At 38.7% G+C, this 21,668-nt stretch overlaps 2 protein-coding genes across 2 annotated transcripts; both read right to left on the bottom strand.

The window, feature by feature from the left end:
* Nucleotides 1–3,269: 3,269 nt before the first annotated feature.
* Nucleotides 3,270–6,541, bottom strand: LOC149166298 (uncharacterized). Its single transcript, XM_089431322.1, has one exon. The coding sequence runs from the start codon at nt 6,457–6,459 to the stop codon at nt 3,598–3,600; it is 2,862 nt and encodes a 953-aa protein (XP_089287448.1). The 5' UTR covers nt 6,460–6,541; the 3' UTR covers nt 3,270–3,597.
* Nucleotides 6,542–11,602: 5,061 nt separating this feature from the next.
* LOC149166299 (uncharacterized) lies at nt 11,603–12,250 on the bottom strand. Its single transcript, XM_089430126.1, has one exon. The coding sequence runs from the start codon at nt 12,248–12,250 to the stop codon at nt 11,603–11,605; it is 648 nt and encodes a 215-aa protein (XP_089286252.1).
* Between the last annotated feature and the right edge of the window lie 9,418 nt (nt 12,251–21,668).

Genomic DNA, 21,668 nt, shown 5'->3' on the forward strand with positions numbered 1-21,668 from the left:
AGTTCAGGGTCATGTAACTTATGTATCAGAGGTTCTCTATCACCATAGTATGGTGTCTGCAATCACATGGACGTGGATTATGAAATCATATGGATGTTGTTGAATGAGAGAGTTGTGTGCCTTGTTAGTTTTGTGAGTCTGAGTTTGAGGACTATGACATCATTTTTCAATCGATTTTGTAAGCCTTGGGAGCCTGGGGAAACCTTTAGAAAGTCGTGGAATTCTTAGAATGTGAGAGTGGCATCATTCGGTGCATTACATCCCATTAGAAAAATATTTTGTAGGCATATTGTGGATTCAACGGTTGATATAATATCTGGTGCAGGGTAGGACTAGTTCCATACGCTACAGAAAATTGCGAGAGGTGCCCAAAAGCAACAAGCAACCTTTCGACATTCATCGGTGTTGTGCGGAAGGTTATACTAACCGAATATAGGTGTGGGTGCTCAAAATAACTTGTGTAGGGGTGGCGACTGTGAAAATTTTGAATGCCTTTGGAAGAAACGACCTTGCTTGTAGCAGACTAGTCTATCGCCAATTTCAACAGCTTCATGGCGTCTGGTTAATACATGTTATTAAAGGGATTTGTTCATAGCACTAGGGACAAACTCAAATACATTCAACTCACTCTTTTAGGGTTTAATTGTTTACTAGATTGATGTAGAGGATTTACACAAATATTTAGATGTTGAACAATTTGAAATAATTGGTTTTCCACATGACTAATAGATTTGGTAGTCCCAAAAAGCGATAAAGGGACGAGGCCACTTATTTGGCTCAGATTCAAATAAGTGAGATCGATTAGAGGGCACCGGTCATTTTGATATTCAAGAATGGCCACTAGTTTTGTCTTAGTCTGGTTTGGCGCTTTATTGTATCTTAGCACTAACTTGGTTTCATTGATGTTTTCTATTTTCTGTTACTTCTATTTGTACAAAGTGCAAAACTAATTATTGAATAGTTTACATAATTCAAATTAGTGGTTTTTGGCACTTGGAAACCTTGAATACATCATTATTTTGATTGTTTTTATATGTTGTTATGGTTTGTTGTTCTTGGAATTTAGAAAGCCATGAACAATGAGTGCGTTACATAGGTCAAGTTGTATGATTAACCTTTGAATACACTCAGTATTCAAACTTCCTTCCTAGAAACAAATGGATAGCCGAAAAAAATATCTAACAAATGGTTGTAGATCTATAGAGTGGCTCAGTTACTAAACAACTTTTCTTTTGGATGCCCCGATGAGCCGAGCATGTCAATATTGTTGATCTTGCAAGCACATTAAAGATGGTAAGAGATAGTTCTACCTTAAATGACTTATTTGGGAAGCTCAAAGATTGTGGTGGAGAAAACACTGGTGCGTGAGTGGGTCGAAGTGCTAGTGAAGACCATATCAAACAAATGTGATTTATATGTGAACTCTAATTTGTGATTTTTGTATTGATATTTGTAATGTTAATTTTATAATGTAAGTGTTAAGAGAGACTTAGAAATAACACTTACAATAATATATTGGCAAATTAGATTCCCCGTTTATTGGAGCTTGTTGAGATATTTTCTCAACAATAATCTGTTAATTTAGAATCTGTTAAATCTCATAAGTACTATATATATTTTAATTTTGAAATATAATACAAATACTTTTTTATGTAATTTGTATAATGTCTCTTCCTCAAATTCCTAATTAAGAGTAACCATGAGATTATGCGGTGACAAGAATTCCAGTAACCATGGGATTATGTGGTGACAGGAATTGGGAGAAGTGAACAGTGTACAATGATAGTTGGGGATGAATGTAAACCTATTCGAGAGTGATGATCATTCTGGTCCAGGGGAAGAATACTTACCCATTGATTCTAAAATTGTAGAACTAGTAGGAGGCCAAGCTCATCCACCCATCCAGTGTCTCTGCTGCGAGTGCGAAAACAAGAAAGGAAAAGAAATACACGGATTAATATCTAGAGAAAAGAAAGAGAACAGCAACGATAACTTGGTAACGATAAACGAGGGCCTTGAACTTTGCTTCAATTATTTTGAATGAAACCTGAGTGTTTGACGACATTATAAATGGTTTTTGTGGCTTTGAAGTTTGGAAACAGTCACTTAAATTAATATATAGGTAAGGATTTATATAAAGTCAAATAATAAAGTGAATATGATTTTAACTTCCCCCTAACGTAAAAGATCAAATCCACACTTCAACTAAATATAGGTAGGGATTTATACAAAGTCAAATAATAAAGTGAATATGATTTTAACTTCCACTTAACTTAAGAGAGATAGAAATCTACATACTCAACTAAGATAGAAATTTTAATGGCGTAGTCTGTAGTTTAAAAATTTATAAATTAGTTTAAAAAATAATGGAAATTCTGGTAAGATTATGACAAAATTTGGTAAAAAGTTTTGAAAATTTGGGTTATAACTGTCAAATTACAGGATTTTGGCTGTCCAGGGCTTCTTGAATCCATTTCCACTATGGAAAAAATGATTCAAATACTCCAACATTTTGATTTTTTAAACTTTTTTAACCCAATTCTGCCAAAAAAACTACCGTGAAACAAATTTGTTGGGTTGCCAATTTTAATAAGGGAGTTTTTAAGGAGGCAGAAGAATTGCTAGGACTGCCAAAAGTGGCTGGAATCCAGGAAAAAAATTTCAGAAAACCTTGTAGAGGCAGTGATTGAATCATATTTTTGAAGGTAAAAATAAATTCAGCACCATCAAAAACCTTCTAAGACACCTAAAATTATGCAATTAACAACTTTTACTTAAATTTACAAAAATCCGCACCAATTTTTTCAAAATATAACGGAAATTTCTATAGACGAAAAGACATTCTGGTTAGACTACGCCTTTAATAAGTACAGGTTTTATATATATACGAACACATTTAAACTACTAAAACTGCCCATTATCTCTTCTTCATACTTAATATATACTTTAATGTTTTCCATTGACATGATACGCCTAAATTCCGGTTTTATAAGTGCTCCGTCATCTTTTCATCATTAAAATCAAAACTATGTAATTCTTTTAATATTGTCCATTGATTTGAACTGGTATGATATATATATATATATATATATGAAATGGGATGCAATGAGATCTTAATACTTGGAATATATATTAATGACAAAAGGCTGGAGGATTCGCTTAACATATAAGTTAATACCACACACTTCAAAAATAATTTTTATTCTTTATTGCGGTCGAACTATTCTCATTGGTAAAGCAATGATTCAGCTCGAATCACGAATGTCTGATTTCTTAGGTTAAATAGTAGCTCCTAAATGAACCAGGCAAACACTCAATATATCAAGTAGTGGTAGCAGTCTGCTGAAGGCAGGGACTTGCTGCTCTGCCGCTGGAGTCGTTAATTTTGCTTAAAAGAAAATATAATCTGAGGCCCATTGGATGGAGCATGTGATTTCTTACACCACAGAAACTACATAAAATAGTGTGACACCCGATAGATGCACCATGTGAAGTTTTGCGCAAACTATTTATACAACTATTTGGTGGAAATGGAACATGGTACATTCACTAAATTTGGAAAGTGTGCCTCTTACCTTGCAAAAATACCCCACACTTTTATTCTAAACATGCCATGAAGCTATCGGCAAACTGAAAGTATTTCCTCCCCAACCGCCTGCTGAGAGCCAATGCTCCAATCACACTTCCAAATCCTGTTATCCATCCAAATCCCATCCCAACTACCCACGATTCCCACCAATGCACAGACTTGTCACTATTGTCACCGTCCTCCTTTGGAATGTGTTCACTGCAATTTCTTGCAAGTGGAAGCCCACACAGCTCTCGATTACCTGAGAATGAGGTTGCCCCAAATGTGTCGAAATGCGGCCCATTTGGAATCCTCCCTGATAAATTGTTTTTCGAGAGGTTTAACCAGCCCAATGAGTTCAGATCTAGAAGTGCTATAGGTATTTTGCCGTCTAACTGATTGCATGACATATCTAAAGTTTCTACATCGACCATGTTACCAAATTCTTGGGGAATCTGTCCGGTTAAATGATTATGTGATACATTCAACGTCCGCAGGCCCTTCAGAGATCCAATATCTTGAGGTATGTCACCCGTAAGTTTGTTTCCTGAGAGGTCCATAGAAGTATCAGTCCAGAGGTCTTTGAAAATATAGGCCATTTCCTGACCCTTGTCCATCAAATTAACTTCATCCGTCTTGTACATTCCATATCTAAGGTCGGTGGACTTGGAGATTGACCTTGTGAAATCTTCATCCGCCATTATCGATAAGTTTGAAAGCTGGCGGGGTATTGAGCCTGACAGATGGTTCATTGCCAGATCAAGAATTTGGAGTTTCTGAAGGTAGCCAATCTGGATCGGGATCTCACCTTCAAAATTATTTGATCTGAGAACGAGTATGCGGAGCTTCGAAAGATACCCAATCCATTCAGGCAATTTCCCTGATAGATTATTTCTACTGAGATCCAAAATTTCTAAGTTTCTGCAATTTTGCAGAGACATGGGAATCTTTCCACTCAACATGTTGCTATTGATGTGCAATACTTGAAGACTGTTCAGCTTTCCCAGTTCCACCGGTATATGCCCTGGAAAACTGTTATTTGCTAGATTCAATACTTTGAGAGAAGAACAGTTACCTAAATATGAAGGTAGTTGGCCAGAGAGCTTATTGTCTGAAAGATCCAGAGCTTCTAGATACTCTGTTTGCTCACAGATGCAAGGAGGAATATCGCCTTCCAGCTTATTCGATGCTAAGAACAAGAAAGTAGAGGACTTCAACATCGTGCACATTTTTGATGGGATTGGACCTGCAATATTATTAGTTGACAGATCAAGTTCCATAGGGAAGCCTGCGGTAGATCTTGGTGGATGGGGAAGACTGCCATGGAACTGATTCCCTCGTAACTCCACTTGCTTCAACGAAGTGGACGAGTTATACAGTTGAGGTGGTATCGGCCCCTCCAACTGATTGTGCGAGAGAATCAACTTCTCAAGCTTTGGAAGATTCCACAGCCATGAAGGAATTTCTCCCTTGATTGTATTACCGGCAAGAACCAGCACAGTAATAGAACGTTGAGTCTTCAGAAAAACAGGAAACATCCGCTCTATTTTACAAACAGATAATTTCAACACATCTAAAGAAAATGGCGGAGTCCACATGGAAGTGATATTGAATGCTAATTTGTTATTGGAAAGGTCAATATATTTCAGATTGCTGAGGCCGCTGAAGTGTGACTCTGAAATTTTTCCGCCCAAAGCGTTGTAAGAAAGAGTGATATTGGTCAGTTTAGACAAGGATCCTAGGGATGAAGGGATGGGCCCCGTCAAAAGGTTGTAGCCCAGGTCTAGCACAGCAAGCGAGCGCAGGAGTCCCAGTGACTCTGGAATGCTTCCCTTCAACTTGTTGTGCCGCAGTTCTAGCACAGCCAGACATGATAGATTTCCTATAGAATATGGTAACGAGCCGTACAAACTATTATTTTGCATCCGGAAAATGGTCAGGCTCTTCCATTGGCCCTGAAAAACCTGAGAAACGTTGGCAGATATTTTGTTATCTCCCAAATAAATCCTTTTCAGGTTAGGAAGCCGAGAGAGAGGCTCAAACGGGAGAGATCCACTGAGATTTGCACTGTTCAACTGCAGAGAGACCAAATTAGACATATTCCCTAACCAACTAGGAAATTCAGTGTCAAATGTGTTGTGATCAAGATGGAGGATTTGTAGGGAGGCAAGTTTATGCAGGGAAGGGGGAATGGAACCCGTCAGTCCGCAATTTGTCATCGAAAGATTTCTGAGGTGAGAAAGATGACTTACTGATCGTCCCCATGAGGACGACGTTGCGGAGAGATCGACTCCATTGAGAGAAAGATTTGTCAAGGCGGTGAGATTTGCAAGCCACGAAAGGTCAGGACTTGTCAACACAGAAGGCTCCAAGGAGGAGAGATCGAGTACTGTCAAGCTAGACAGATTTCCGAGCTGCCATGGAATGTCACCTGCAAATTCTGCCATGGACAGGCTGAGGTATTTCAAGTTTTTCAAAAGACCCATCTCTGCGGGAATAGGTTGCCCAGTAAAATTATTGAAACTAATATCGAAACTCTCCAAAGCCGTCAGGTCAAACAGTGCAGCAGGGCTGAAGGCACCACTCAAACTGCAATTATGCAAATTCAACGTAACAACATGGCCGGTCCGTGTGTCGCAAGAGACGTGTTCCCATTCACAACAACTTGATGAAACATTCCAAGAAGCCAAACGCCCGGCAGGATCATGGAAACCACATTTAAAGGTCAAGAGAGATTTCTTTTCTTTATCCAAACAACCCGTCTCAGAAGACACAGACGTGAATGTACCAAAGAAAACTACGCAAAATATGAATATCCGCATAGCAAAACTTAATAAACTCTTTTGCATGGTATTACGAATCAGCAACGCTTCTTGGTTTAAGGATTGCATTCCGCCTGTGTAATGTAAGGGTTACTAAATAACGTCAATGGTTAGATATAGAAATCATAGGCGTTTTTAATTTAAACCAGACGGCCTGCAAAGACAGCAGGTCCCTACCTGCAGATTTATTAGAGAATCTGCAATCCCGTCGATATTTTTAAGTCAAATAAAAATATTATTTAATTTAATTTTGAGATAGTGCTTTAAAGTCACATAAAATATTATTTAATTTAATTTTGAGATAGTGCTCTAAAGTCACATGAAAATATTATTTAATTTACAGCAGGTCTCCTACCTGCAGATTTATTAGAGAGTCTGCAATCCCGTCTATATTTTTAAGTCAAATAAAAATATTATTTAATTTAATTTTGAGATATTTTTATTTAATTTTGAGATAGTGCTTTAAAGTCCCATCAAATATTATTTAATTTAATTTTGAGATAGTGCTCTAAAGTCACATGAAAATATTATTTAATTTACGGCAGGTCCCTACCTGCAGATTTATTAGAGAATCTGCAATCCCGTCTATATTTTTAAGTCAAATAAAAATATTATTTAATTTAATTTTGAGATAGTGCTTTAAAGCCACATAAAATATTATTTAATTTAGTTTTGAGATAGTGCTCTAAAGTAACATGAAAATATTATTTAATTTTTATATATCTGATTAAAGTCATATAAAAGTATTTTAGCAGACTGCAATCCCGTTTATATCTAAGGTCACATAAATATACTAGCCATTGTCCCAAAAGGTACAAAGATAGGCCAATAAGATTATTAAATTGGAATTGTTGAATTTTTCTAGAAGAGTTAATTGGTTTGTGGAAAATCTTGTTTTCTTGGACTGGATCATTGTGCAATTACTTTTCTTTAGATGTTTTGTTTATATTTATATTACAAGGAACACATTGAATGTCTTATTTCATTTCTGCTATCCTTACTAATATCCTTTCCGTGCTTTTTCTTGATCAATTTGATGAAATATTCCATTATACTTTGGTAACACGCTAGCTGGACCATGTAACTCTCACATTTTAATGCAGTAAGATCTTCAAATCCTCTGGAACTTCATTACTTTGCTCACTGACCATGTAACTCTCACATTTTAATGCAGTAAGATCTTCAAATCCTCTGGAACTTCATTACTTTGCTCATGATTTACGATCAACTTTCATCAAATAAAATTATGAAATATTGTGTTTTCTTTTAACAAGGTGAAAAAACCTATCATAATTCAGTGGTCAAATCAAGAGTGAGGACAATTATCTTTGGCTGTTAACAGTTAATGGATTGCTCTTATTCAAGGAAAACCACGCCCCAACTGGAATAACCTGCTAGTGGTCCGTAAGGGGGCAGACTTTCACACCTGCTAGATGTCTCTGGGTCTTGGGCCTTAGACAAGCAGAAACAGTATTAGGGCATTGAAACATTGTTATGACAACAATGTGAAACATTTCTTTTTTATCAAACAAAAAAGCAATGAACCTCTTGAAACAAATTGAACCTCTTTTATAGTTGAAGGAAAGAGTGAGATTGTTGATATTAACCTCTTAAAAAAATGAACCTCTTTTATAGTTGAAGGAAAGAGTGAGATTGCTGATATTAAGTAGTTCACAGTGTTTTTCTTACATCTTAAGTTATTATAACAATATTTATTAATATATCAAAGCTCAACATGGTATTTACATAGATCTGAACCACCAGCCAGCCCATAGTTATACTCAAGAGTGTTTCTCTGGGGCTGTAAGCCATTATAATAATATTCATCAAGATATCAAAGCTGAAGATTTGAACCTGGATGAGAAAGATAACAATCATTTCACCCAAGCACCGGTTAGCCTACAATTATACTTGAAAGCATTATAACAAAAATCATCAAAATATAAAAACTCAACCTGTCATTGGTGGAGACTTAAACCTAGATGGAAAAGAATACAATGATAACAATCATTCCACCGAATTAACTAACCACAATCAAGAAAATCCAAAATATTGTTAAATCAAATAAAACTCTCACGAATAGATAAATTGGCTCTGGCCCACGTTTAAGTCAACTTTATAATAAAACAAAGATGCTTCAAAGCTCAACATGTCTTTGGTAAAGTTTTAAATCTACATGGAAAGATAACAATCATTCCACCCAATTAAATAACCACAAATATGTAAATTTAATCAGCGTTACATGATTTATTTCATGGATATAACTGTTGACTTAATGTGGATATAACTGTTAACTTAATGTGTGATTAAATGCTAAATTAATGCATGGAACATAATAGCTGGGTATTCCATACGATGACATGACAGCACTAGTGCAATTAAATTGACAGATACACACAATTAATTGAACACAAGGAGCCAACCATGGACTGGTGTGATCACAGGACTCTGAAATGAGCCAAAGTCTACAAATGTACCATGGTTTCCACTTAAAAATTTGTAATCCCGATTATGAGCATGTGGTAGCTTTGACTAAGGGCCTGGGAGACGGACATCTTCCCACCCCAATTAAATTAACCCTTAAAACCACAATCCAAAACATGGTTAATGACCGTACCAAATAGAACTCTGATGAATAGATAAATTGGCTGTGGCCCAAGTTTTAGTCAACTTTATCGTGAAACAGGGATGCAGAGTTTAGCCAAAGCTCCCTCACCATATTTAAAAAAGAAAGGAAATTAAGAATCGAGGAGAGCAAAAGTTGCAGGAAGCCATGTGCATAAAGGCGGTTGTTGACAAAACGGTTGACTAAACATAATTTGGTGAGACGTGCCTGTCTTCACCTTATTTCTAACTGCCAATTTATTTCATCTTTATCCGCAATTAGTGCTCTCCTTTTTCTGCCTTTGCAGACCCATGCCACCTGGAAAGCCAAGCGACAACGACAATCCTCTTAAAATGTGGTTTTCGGCGTTTCGAACACAGGCCAGTGGAATCTTCTGTGTAGTGTCGTCTTTAGTTAGTAGTCGGTCATTTTCGTGGATAAAGCGAACGCACCACCCAGGTATTGTGGTGGTGGTGGGTGCTGCGTAGTAGCGTTATATGCGGCGCTTATGGCTTTTGAAAAATGCACGACTTTATACATTTGAGATGCTGAAAGGTAAGGCTGTCCCCTATCCAACCAGAAACAAATGCATCTGTCATTTATGATTAAAGTTTTTGTCTCATCCTTTGTCCAGTTCACAAATATTTTGTCCATATCCATCCTGGCCCATCTCTTTTCCTACTTTAGAATCCCACATATACATTTGACTTAATTTGGGAGTTTGTATTTTTAAGAAAAAATCCACTCTCTGCCCACAGGATAACAAATATGAGAAAAATAACAAATATTTTTCTTTTTCAATTGGGTACAAATATCAACATGGATGGAAAAAGGAGAAAAATTGTCTATTAGCATTAATCAATTTTTTCACTTTAATGTTGTTTTTTTTCTGTTTTGGTGTATTGTTATGTAAACTTTATAGTGTAATCTCTTTTCAAATCATATTGTAATTGATATTTATGTGATGTAAGAAGTTTTCATCTGTGCTTGGAAGTAGGATTTAAAAGTCATAATAATAGTAGTTGTTGAGGTTATAGTGGTAGCAGTTGAAATTAACTCCATGTCAAATAATAAAGTGAATATGATTTTAACTTCCACCTAAAGTAAAAGATCCAATCTACACTTCAACTAAATATAGGTAGGGATTTATACAAAGTCAAATAATAATGTGAATATGATTTTAACTTCCACTTAACTTAAAAGAGATAGAAATCTAGACACTCAACTAAGCGCGTATAGAAATTTTAATGGCTTAGTCTAAAAATTTATAAATTTTAATGGTGTAGTTTAAAAATTTATAAATTAGACTAAGAAATAATGGAAATTTTGGTAAGATTATGACAAAATTTGGTAGAAAGTTATGAAAATTTGGGTGATAGCTGTCAAATTTGAGGATTTTGGCTGTCCACGGCTTCTTGAATCCATTTCCACTATCTAAAAAATGATTCAAATGCTCCAACATTCTGATTTTTTTAAAAAAATTTACCCAATTCTGGCAAAAAAAACTACCATGAAACAAATTTGTTGGGTTGCCAATTTTAATAAGGGAGTGTTTTAAGGAGGCAGAGGAATTGCTGGGACAGCCAAAAGTCGCTGGAATCCGGGGAAAAAAATTCCAAAAAACCATGTAGAGGCAGTGATTGAATCATGTTTTTGAAGGTAGAAATAAATTCAGCACCATCAAAAACTTTTAAGACACCTAAAATTATGAAATTAACAATTTTTAGTTAAATTTACAAAAATCCCCATCATTTTTTTCAAAATATAACCAAAATTTCTATAACTCTCCACAAAAAAACCATTCTCGTTAAACTACAGCTTTAATAAGTACAAGTTTTATATATATACGGACACATTTAAACTACTAAAACTACGGCTTTAATAAGTACAGGTTATATATATATAGACGGACACATTTAAACTACTAAACCTGTCCATTATCTCTTCTTGATATGGATACACCTAAATTCCGGTTTATAAGTGCTCCGTCATCTTTTCATCATTAAATTCAAAACTATGTAATTCTTTTAATATTGTCCATTGATTGGAACTGGTATGATATTATATATATATATATATATATGAAATGGGATGCAATAAGATCTTAATACTTTGGAATATATATTAATGACAAAAGGATGGAGGATTCGCTTAACATATAAGTTAATACCACACACTTCAAAGAATAATTTTTATTCTTTATTGTGGTCGAACTATTCTCATTCGTAAAGCAATGATTCACCTCGACTCACGAATCTCTGATTTCTTAGGTTAAATAGTAGCTCCTAAATGAACCAGGCAAACACAATATATCAAGTAGTGGTAGCAGTCTCCTGAAGGCAGGGACTTGCTCTGCCGCTGGAGTCGTTAATTTTGCTTAAAAGAAAATATAATCTGAGGCCCATTGGATGGAGCATGTGATTTCTTACACCACAGAAACTACATAAAATAGTGTGACACCCGATAGATGCACCGTGTGAAGTTTTGCGCAAACTATTTATACAACGATTTGGTGGAAATGGAACGTGGTACATTCACTAAATTTGGAAAGTGTGCCTTTTACCTTGCAAAAATACCCCACACTTTTATTCTAAACATGCCATAAAGCTATCGGCAAACTGAAAGTATTTCCTCCCCAACATGCCATAAAGCCAATGCTCCAATCACACTTCCAAATTCTGTTATCCATCCAAATCCCATCCCAACTACCCACGATTCCCACCAATGCACAGACTTGTCACTATTGTCACCGTCCTCCTTTGGAATGTGTTCACTGCAATTTCTTGCAAGTGGAAGCCCACACAGCTGTGGATTACCTGAGAATGAAGTTACCCCAAATGTGTCGAAATGCGACCCATTTGGAATCCTCCCTGATAAATTGTTATTCGAGAGGTTTAACCAGCCCAATGAGTTCAGATCTAGAAGTGCTATAGGTATTTTGCCTTCTAACTGATTGCATGACATATCTAAAGTTTCTACATCGACCATGTTACCAAATTCTTGGGGAATCTGTCCGGTTAAATGATTATGTGATACATTCAACGTCCGCAGGCCCTTCAGAGATCCAATATCTTGGGGCATGTCACCCGTAAGGTTGTTTCCTGAGAGGTCCATAGAAGTATCAGTCCAGAGGTCTTTGAAAATATAGGACATTTCCTGACCCTTGTCCATCAAATTAACTTCATCCGTCTTGTACATTCCATATTTAAGGTCGGTGGACTTGGAGATTGACCTTGTGAAATTTTCATCCGCCATTATCGATAAGTTTGAAAGCTGGCAGGGTATTGAGCCTGACAGACAGTTCATTGCGAGATCAAGAATTTGGAGTTTGTGAAGGTAGCGAATCTGGATCGGGATCTCACCTTCATAATTATTTGATCTGGGAACAAGTATGCGGAGCTTCGAAAGATACCCAATCCATTCAGGCAGTTTCCCTAATAGATTATTTCTGTTTATATCCAAAATTTCTAAATTTCTGCAATTTTGCAGAGACATGGGAATCTTTACACTCAACATGTTGCTTGTTGAAATAATAATTTCAGCTGCCGCATTTAATTTCTAAAAACCACCAGAGTCCATCGCTTCGCTTTTCAGCGAGCGGTGGTATTCTCGGAAGGGGACGCGATAAAACCCTGAGCAGTGCGCGTCCTCAGTGCTTTTCCAAAACCACTTTTCATTGGGACGTAATGGATTGCTTTTCCAAAACCACCACTTTTCATTGGGACGTAATGGATTGATAAGCGATAGCTGTTTGATCGAAAAGAACGCTGTCCACCGTTGATTGCATCCAACACTGCGTTCATCCCTGCAACATGACATTGCTTGAAGTGAAATAAAAGTTTTTTTTGTTTGACCTCCATATAACAGGGTTAATTATAAAAGGAATATATCGCCATGCTAAAAATTTAATGAATTTATAGTGGTCAGTAAATGTAGGTAGAATTTAATTTTATTGTTTTTTAATTCTCACAGGTGTTTGTCTTAGTGGAAAGGGAAAACAAAAGTCAATGTATGTAATTTTTTTTGTTCTAGAGTTTTTTTTTGTAATAGGCAGCCTAACGTATGAAGAAAAATTTGTGTGGAGAATATGTGTATTGTATATGGAAGTGAATCCAGGTAGCAGCGTATGGAAAAAGGGCGAATGAAGAAAATCTCTTACACAGAGGTATCAAATTTTTAATACACACATGTAAATTTTTGGTTGTTTGTTGAATATGTTCTGAAAATATAAGCAGAAGCGTAGGAGGCAGAGTATGTACTTTTTATTTTGTGTTGAAATGAAATATACAGTAAATGAAATAAGAATTTTTTTTATTTATAACAGTAAATGTAAAGGAAATTTTTACACACAGTAGTGTAAAATTTCTAAAAGAGACAGTGATTTTTTTTTTGAAGTTCTTGGTGAATCCCTCTGTTAAGAGGAAGAAGTTTGTATCAGGCAGTTTATTAATGAATATAAAGTTTTTTATGTGTGTGAAAAACTCTGAGCTTCTCCAGCAATCTATTTTAAGTTTCCCTGTGTTATAAAAAAACAGAGTATCATTCTCTGTTCATTATTTTGTTTTGGAATTTAGCAGAAAATTCCCAACAGTGGTATTAGAGCTTGTCCAGGGTCTTTGAAGGTGTCAAAGAAGCTGAAGGAAGGATTTATTGCTGCAGCAGGTTCTCGAGCAGAGTGAAGACTCAGTGAAAGTATTTCTCAAGTTTTTTTTGTGTGTTGCTGTTGAGAACAGTGAGTGATTTTTAAATACACAGTGATAGTTTAGAGTGCAAGAATGGTTGGCTCCAGCACCAGCACTAGCATGGGCATGTTTAATACTCAACTCCCACAGTTTAATGGGAAAAACTATGACTATTAGGCAATAACCATGAAAGCCCTGTTTGATTCACAAGATTTATCGGAATTTGTTGAATATGGGTTTGAAGAACCAACAGATGAAAATGAGTTTAACAGGTTAACTCAGGCAGAGAAAGATTTGTTGAAGAGCAATAGGAAGAAGAATTCTAAAGCCCTCGTATTTTTGTATCAAGCAGTGCATAAGAGTGTGTTTCCAAGGATAGTAGCAGCCAAGACATCCAAAGAAGCATGGAAAACTCTCAAGACAGCCTATCATGGCATGGAGAAAGTGAAGACAGCAAAACTACAGTTGCTGAGGAGAGATTTTGAGAATCTTTACATGAAAGAGTCAGACAATATTGACTCATTCTTCACACATGTGATTGGTCTGGTCACACAGATAAGGACTCATGGAGAAATTCTTGAAGAAAGGAGGATTGTGGAGAAACTATTGAGGGTCCTACCCTAAAAGTTCGATGTGATTGTCACCACCATAGAGGAGACAAAGGATCTCACAAACTTTTCAGTTAATGAACTTCATGCATCACTGATAACACATGAGCAAAGGTTGAGTAGAAATGAAAACTCATCTCTAGAACAAGCCTTTAAGACCCAGATGTCCTTTGGAAGAGGAAGAGGTCAAGGCAGAGGAAGCAAGAGAGGAAGAGACAGAACCCAAAACAGAGGTGGAAGGAACAGTCCAGCAAATGCTCAAGGAAGAGGCAGCAATCCAAATCAAAACCAAGGCTAAGGCAGCAGTCAACAAAGTGGACAACATCATGCTCAAGGACAAAAGTATGAAAAATCCAATGTCCAATGTTATTATTGTAAAAAATATGGGCATTATGCAAATGAATGTAGGAAGAAGCAACATGATATGAGTAATAGATCTAGTGCAAATATCACTAGAGAAAATATCAGCCAAGATAATGTGTTGTTAGCTTGTAATATGGCTGAAACAAAGAGTGATGATATATGGTTTCTAGACTCCGGTTGCAGTAACCATATGACAGGAAACATAGCCTTGTTTTCCAATTTAGATCAGAGTGTGAAGTCACAAGTCACACTTGGGACTGATAGTAAAGTTTCTGTTATGGGAAAAGGAGAAGTAAAAATATTTACAAAGAAAGGTGAAAAGAAAACCATAGCAGATGTCTATTATGTTCCTGGAATGAAGTGTAACCTCTTAAGTATTGGACAGCTTGTTCAAAAGGGGTACAATGTTTTCTTTGTGAATGATGTATGCACCATCATGGATAGAGCACCCAACAAACGATGTATTGTTGAAGTGAAGATGACAAGGAACAGGATGTTCCCTCTCAGAATAAAGGCAGATTTAAAAAATAAAGAAGTAATAGCAGCAGTGACACAAGAGGCTTTCCAAAGCGTACCAAAGGATGAAAATTGGTTGTGGCACTTGAGATTTGGACATCTCAACTTTGGAGGTCTTAACTTGTTGAGTAGAAAAGGAATGGTAAGAGGATTACCATTGATAGAGAAACCAGACAGCCTTTGTGAAGGTTGTATCTTAGGGAAACAATACAGAGAAAGTTTTCCATCAAGGAAAAGCATAAGGGAAAAGGCACCCTTAGAGATTGTCCACTCAGACTTATGTGGACCGATGCAAATTCCATCACTAGCACGCAGCCAATATTTTCTAACATTCATTGATGATTTCACCAGAAAGACTTGGGTTTATTTCCTAAAGAACAAAAGTGAAGTGTTTGAAAAATTTCAAAATTTCAAAGCACTTGTAGAAAACCAAAGCGAGCTGCATATCAAAGTTTTAAGAACTGACAGAGGAGGTGAGTATATCTCCAAAGAATTTCTACGTTTTTGTAGAGAAAATGGAATTCACAAACACTTTACCACTAGGTACACTCCGCAGCAAAATGGTGTTGTTGAAAGGAAGAATAGGACAATCATGGATATGGCGAGAAGTATGTTAAAGGCAAAGCATTTTCCAAATGATTATTGCGCTGAAGCTGTACACTGTGCAGTATATATTTTGAATAAATGCCCAACAAAAGCAGTCATGAACAGAGTGCCGGAAGAAGCATGGAGTGGGAGAAAGCAAGGAGCCACTCTGTTAGCCTCCTGCTGCAGCAGGTTAATCATCTTTCATGATCGACAGTTTTACATGCCAAATATGTCGTGCTATGCATGCTGCAATGCTCCATATTTGCTACAGATGGCCAAAGAGTATCCATAAGAGTAGGCTGGTCTAAAGGCCACTGCTGTGTTCCAGTTTTGATAAAGCAATCCATTTTTGCTTTGAGGCAGTTTTTTCAGTTGGAGGCACTCAGGCTGGAGTTCACTAACATCTCTCTTTTTCTCATCACCCTTATTATGTAACTCCCTATTAGTTTTTCCCTCCCCCTATTAAAACCATGTATATAAATCCCCCTATGTAAATACCCCTCCCTGGCAATATAGCCATACTTTCTACTAAGTCCGGGAAATCTCAGTCCATCTGGGACTGTTTTTAGCCCATCCGCGTCATTGAGGAGCTAGTTCGACATCTGGTCAGCTAGTAACCTCTCCCTTAACCCCAAAAACCCCCAAAAAACCCATGTTTTCACCTTCCCCCTTGTAAAGATCCACCCCACCGCTGTAAAAACCCCTTAAACCCATTTCCCTAAGTCCTTACCCACCTCCCGCGCACATTAAACTTGGAATATTCCTGCTCGTTAACCCCCTGTCCCGTCGCGTTCGCCGCCAGCCGTCCGATCCACAGCCCCGCAGATCAACGGCTGGCGGGCATCCTTATCCCCGACGCGCCCGGCCTTTAACGTCCGGGAGTTCGGCGGTTTTGCCGCCGTACTCCCGCCACGCGTCAGGCGCCGAGCTGTGGCGGAGACCCTCCCTCCGAAACCGCCATCCCCCATAAGCGGTGCACCACATACCGCTTACTGCCCGGTGACGTCAACAGCCCACGTCACCCCTGCACAGTCAACAGCCCACGTCACCCCCCCTGTACAGTCATCCAATGAGTCACCCGCCTGCGTGGCCTCCTACCACGTCACCGCCACGTGTCTCGCCACCGTACCTGCCACGTCATCGTCCGTACGTGATGACGTCATGCTGACGTCATCTCGCCACGTCGCCATGCTGACGTCACCCGCCGTACAATGCTGACGTCATGCTGATGTCATCAACCCTTTTTTCGACGCAGAGGCGCGAAAATCGCACTTCGGAGCCCCGGAATCGAATTCTGAGGCAGTTTTTGATGAGCGATTTGCGCCTAGAAGAATGGAGAATCTTCAAGGAATCTTTAAGGAATCTTCGCCCCATGCGGCTCCAGGAAGCCCGAAAAGGCACAAAAATGATCCGTTTTCTTTACAGAGCATACCAAAATGATCAGAAGACAATTCCAGATGATACAGAGGCTGAACAGCGGCCATTTACTGGTGATTAGACACGCAACACAACAAATCAACAACCCAAATTTTGTCAGAGAGTATTAGTGGAAGAAAGGACGCCAGAAAGAATCAGTCATGATTTTTTAGGGGCTCGAGGCACCTGAACATTGATGAAGCCCCCAGAAAAATCAAATCGATAAGCATCAGCCCATCCTTGCTTTCAAATCACCGTCAAAACATTTAAGGCACCAGGACAGCAAGGAAGCAGAAACCCATACCCATTTATTGCAGAAAGCACTGCAGCAAGCCACCGAGGACAGCGTCATTCATTTAGTTTTGACACATCGGCCCTGAGCACGGCCCGAGACATTCTTTGCATTTATTTCTAGATAGGATTAGGTCAAGTAGTCATTTTTATGACCTAATTAGGTCAAAATGTAATAAAGGAAACTCCGCAGAGAGTTTTGCCCTATATATACCACCCTCTGTATAGTTTTAAGGGTTGGTCAATTGATAATTTTCACTAGAGACTCGCTGTGTATACCTGAACGTTTCTGTAATCAAAGATTGCTTAAAGCTTGGAGAGCGAACTGTCTGTTGTTGATGAATGTGTCGAAGAGTTGGAGATGGAATTCCTGCGCTGTGGCCTGAAGCAATAAGTGCCTCTTATCTCTGTTTATGTGTTTGCCATTATCTAAATAGAAGGAAGAAAGAATAGCCTAGAATTAGTTAAATACTCTCTATGCTCAATTCCTGCTGTTTCTTGGTGTTTTCTTCTCAATGAATTGGTTATAAACATTGAATTCCTTCTGGCTCATGTTTACCCCAGTTCACCTGTTCTGGCCAATTATCTAGGAATTCTTAACTGCTCCTAGGTAGCGCCTTGTTGTTTCCTCTGCTAATCTGTTGGAGAGATTCTTAACTGCCTCTCTTTCTTTAGCATTCTTGCCATCCCTTGAACCTGAAAGTTGCTTCTGCCTCAGTTATCTTGCTCCATTTTCCCCTCGCTGTTATTAAAGAAAAAACACCAGCAGTTCCTCTCCTAGACTCCACGCCCAATGGTTTGAAACATTCAGACTATACTCAGCCTCTCTACCTGAAAGTGTCAGTTTTCCCACCAAAACTCAATCAAAACCCTGTGCATCATATCTAGCCTAAAATCACCCCTTTCAACAAAGCTAAATCATAAAGAGAGAGCCCTCTCTGACTGCAGGCAGGCTAGGGCCTGCAGTCCAAAGTTGGTTTGTGGTTACCTCGGCCGTATCCCTTTGGGAGTCAAAAGGGACAACCTGAGTGATAACATAATGGCGACTCCACTGGGGAGATGAATCATGTGTTTATTAGTGCAAATCCTCAATTTTGACCAGTTCGCCTCGTTTTCTGGAGAAAGTGTTCCTTTTCTTCAGGGTTTTTCATGTTCAGCTCTGATCTGTGACGGTGGACAGAGATCAGGCACTTTAAGGTCACATCATCCACCTGGCGACTCCACATCATCCCCATAATAAAGACTCCGCTGGAGAAATGAACCCGAAGGAATTATATAAGCAGATCAGGCTCTCGACTTGGACTATCATCCAAGAAATCATGTTCTTTCTCTTGTACCAAATTTTGCTGTGCATATTGTACTTTAAAGCGATTTTATGTCAAATTTTTGTGTTTTTCCTTTGGAAGAGATTGTTGAAAAGCCTCCTTGCACATCAGAGCAGCAGCTTTCAAATGCTGTTGAAGATCATCATACAGTCAGGGAAGAACCAAAAATAGAGTCTAGTCTTCTAGTTCCTGTACATATTCCCGTGCCTCGTAAAGTTCCTGAAAGATATAAGCCACTCATTTTGCCTCCTGTGCTTGGTCCCCTGCCGGCGAATCATCCTGAATATCTCCCTAGATTTGATGGAGAGAATGGCGCTACTGCCCAGAAACATATCCAGGCTTTTGAAGATTATCTTAATACATTTGAAGTGGAAGATGAAGATGTCAGTCTTAGACTATTTGCCCTTTCTTTGCAAAGAGAAGCTAGGACTTGGTTTAAAGCGTTGCCTGAGGTGAGCATCTCTATGTTTCAGCAGTGTGCCAAGCTTTTCCTTGATAGATGGACGATCAGAGGTAATCTCTTCTTGCTGATCGAAGAATACAATCATTTAGAAAGGCATCCAGATGAATTTGTTCAGCAGTTTTCAGACAGATTCAATCAAGTTTATCAAGCCATGCCTCTAAATGTAATACCTCCCCTTGATTTAGCTCTATTGCAATATCCTAGAGCATTTGACGCAGAAATGGAATTCTGTTTGAGAGAAAGATGCCCGTCCACTTTGAAACAGATGCAGGACATAGCTGTGGACGTGGAGGCAAATTTAAAAAGAAGGGAGGAACAACGCAAAGCACAGCAAGAAGAAATACTTCATAGCGTGTTACAAAAGACAGAGGAAATGATGCAGTTGATCACAAGGAAAATAGAAAGTTTAGAGCACCAGGACAGATCTGTTTCACAACAGGAAAGTAGTGACATTCACGATCAAACTTGCCACAAAACAGATGACATATTCATCCAGCCATACATGATGGACCAGTTTCCTGATATACTGTGTGAATATAACAGCTCCTCTTCTTTCAACTGTCTGCACAGGTACGATCTGTATGATGAGGATTATGAGCCTAATGGTCAAATCAACCTTGCAGAGGAATCATATCCTATTTTGGCAGGAAGTAGTATTCAGGTTCAATAACCTGAACCTAATGATCAGCGTGCCCATCTCAGCTATGAAGAAAAGAAGGAAGACGCAAAGTGTGCCGATTTCAGTGAAGGAACTTTACCATTTTGTTTTGAATCTTTTCAATTTATTAAGGATAACTATCATGCTATATATGATCAAGTGTCACCACCTGTTGCTATTGACCGTCTGGAGGTTAATCAAGATACTGTTCCAAAGGTATCGCCTCTAGTTTTGCAGCCCCAAAGAGCCATTGAATGACAGATTGAGGAGGACCCAGAAGCAGAAGCATATGACTAGATGATCCAAATGGATCCCTTGCCTCTTTGTTTTCAGCCATCTGAATTATTGAAAGAAGAAGAAGACCAGCAGCGTGCATAGATTAGTCTGGCCCTATTCGAGCCAGATTGTAATAAATTACAAGCACGTCTGCAAGTACCGAATGACCTATCCGCTGGCAGGAAGAATAATGAAAGGAATCAGTGCACATCGCTATCAGCAGGCTGCAAGGCTCAGTATCGAGTTGGCAATGATCTCCCGACTCCAAGGCATGGTAGTGATCCTGAACATTTGTACAGTTCTTTAATTCAGCCAAAAAATTGTATATATATGTTGCAGGATAGTTTTGTACAGTATTTAAGCACCGCAAAGGAGGTCAGTAGCTTCCTGATCTTCTCAAAGATTGACAAAGCCATAGTAAAGTGCAAAATCTCAGTTGATGTCACTAGCAAGCATAAGCAGCAAAGCCCACTCAGGTTATTATTACTTAAGTGGATGCATTGGCTATTTCACTTCACCTAACAGCAAAGTAAGTGCTGGTTAGGGTAGGTAGGTAGGATTAATAAGGTATCCAGCCAAGAAAAATTTGCAGAACACAGTAACAGTTGAAAACAAGGCAGTCTGACCTGTTGTTCTTGACTTTTCACAAGGAAAAGCCATCCCCAAGTGGAGTCACTGTTAGCCTCCTGCTGCAGCAGGTTAATCATCTTTCATGATCGACAGTTTTACATGCCAAATATGTCGTGCTATGCATGCTGCAATGCTCCATATTTGCTACAGATGGCCAAAGAGTATCCATAAGAGTAGTCTGGTCTAAAGGCCACTGCTGTGTTCCAGTTTTGATAAAGCAATCCATTTTTGCTTTGAGGCATTTTTTTCATTTGGAGGCACTCAGGCTGGAGTTCACTAACATTTCTCTTTTTCTCATCACCCTTATTATGTAACTCCCTATTAGTTTTTCCCTCTCCCTATTAAAACCATGTATATAAATCCCCCTATGTAAATACCCCTCCCTGACAATATAGCCATACTTTCTACTAAGTCCAAGAAATCTCAGTCCATCTGGGACTGTTTTTAACCCATCCGCGTCATTGAGGAGCTAGTTCGACATCCGGTCAGCTAGTAACCTCTCCCTTAACCCCAAAAACCCCCAAAAAACCCATGTTTTCACCTTCCCCCTTGTAAAGATCCACCCCACCGCTGTAAAAACCCCTTAAACCCATTTCCCTAAGTCCTTACCCACCCCCCGCGCACATTAAAGTCGGAATATTCCTGCGAATATTCCCGCCCGTTAACCCCCTGTCCCGTCGCGTTCGCCGCCAGCCGTCCGATCCACAGCCCCGCAGATCAACGGCTGGCGGGCATCCTTATCCCCGACGCGCCCGGCCTTTAACGTCCGGGAGTTTGGCGGTTTTGCCGCCGTACTCCCGCCACGCGTCAGGCGCCGAGCTGTGGCGGAGCCCCTCCCTCCGAAACCGCCATCCCCC

Source organism: Pinus tabuliformis, chromosome 5_1 (genome assembly GCF_031772625.1).
Source record: "Pinus tabuliformis cultivar Carrire ecotype Pingquan chromosome 5_1, CPIR1, whole genome shotgun sequence".
Classification (NCBI taxonomy): Eukaryota; Viridiplantae; Streptophyta; class Pinopsida; order Pinales; family Pinaceae; genus Pinus; species Pinus tabuliformis.

Excerpts from the sequence above, each read along its gene's own strand:
- LOC149166298 (XM_089431322.1), bottom strand. The coding sequence starts at position 6,459 with ATGCAATCCTTAAACCAAGAAGCGTTGCTGATTCGTAATACCATGCAA.
- LOC149166299 (XM_089430126.1), bottom strand. The coding sequence starts at position 12,250 with ATGGCGGATGAAAATTTCACAAGGTCAATCTCCAAGTCCACCGACCTT.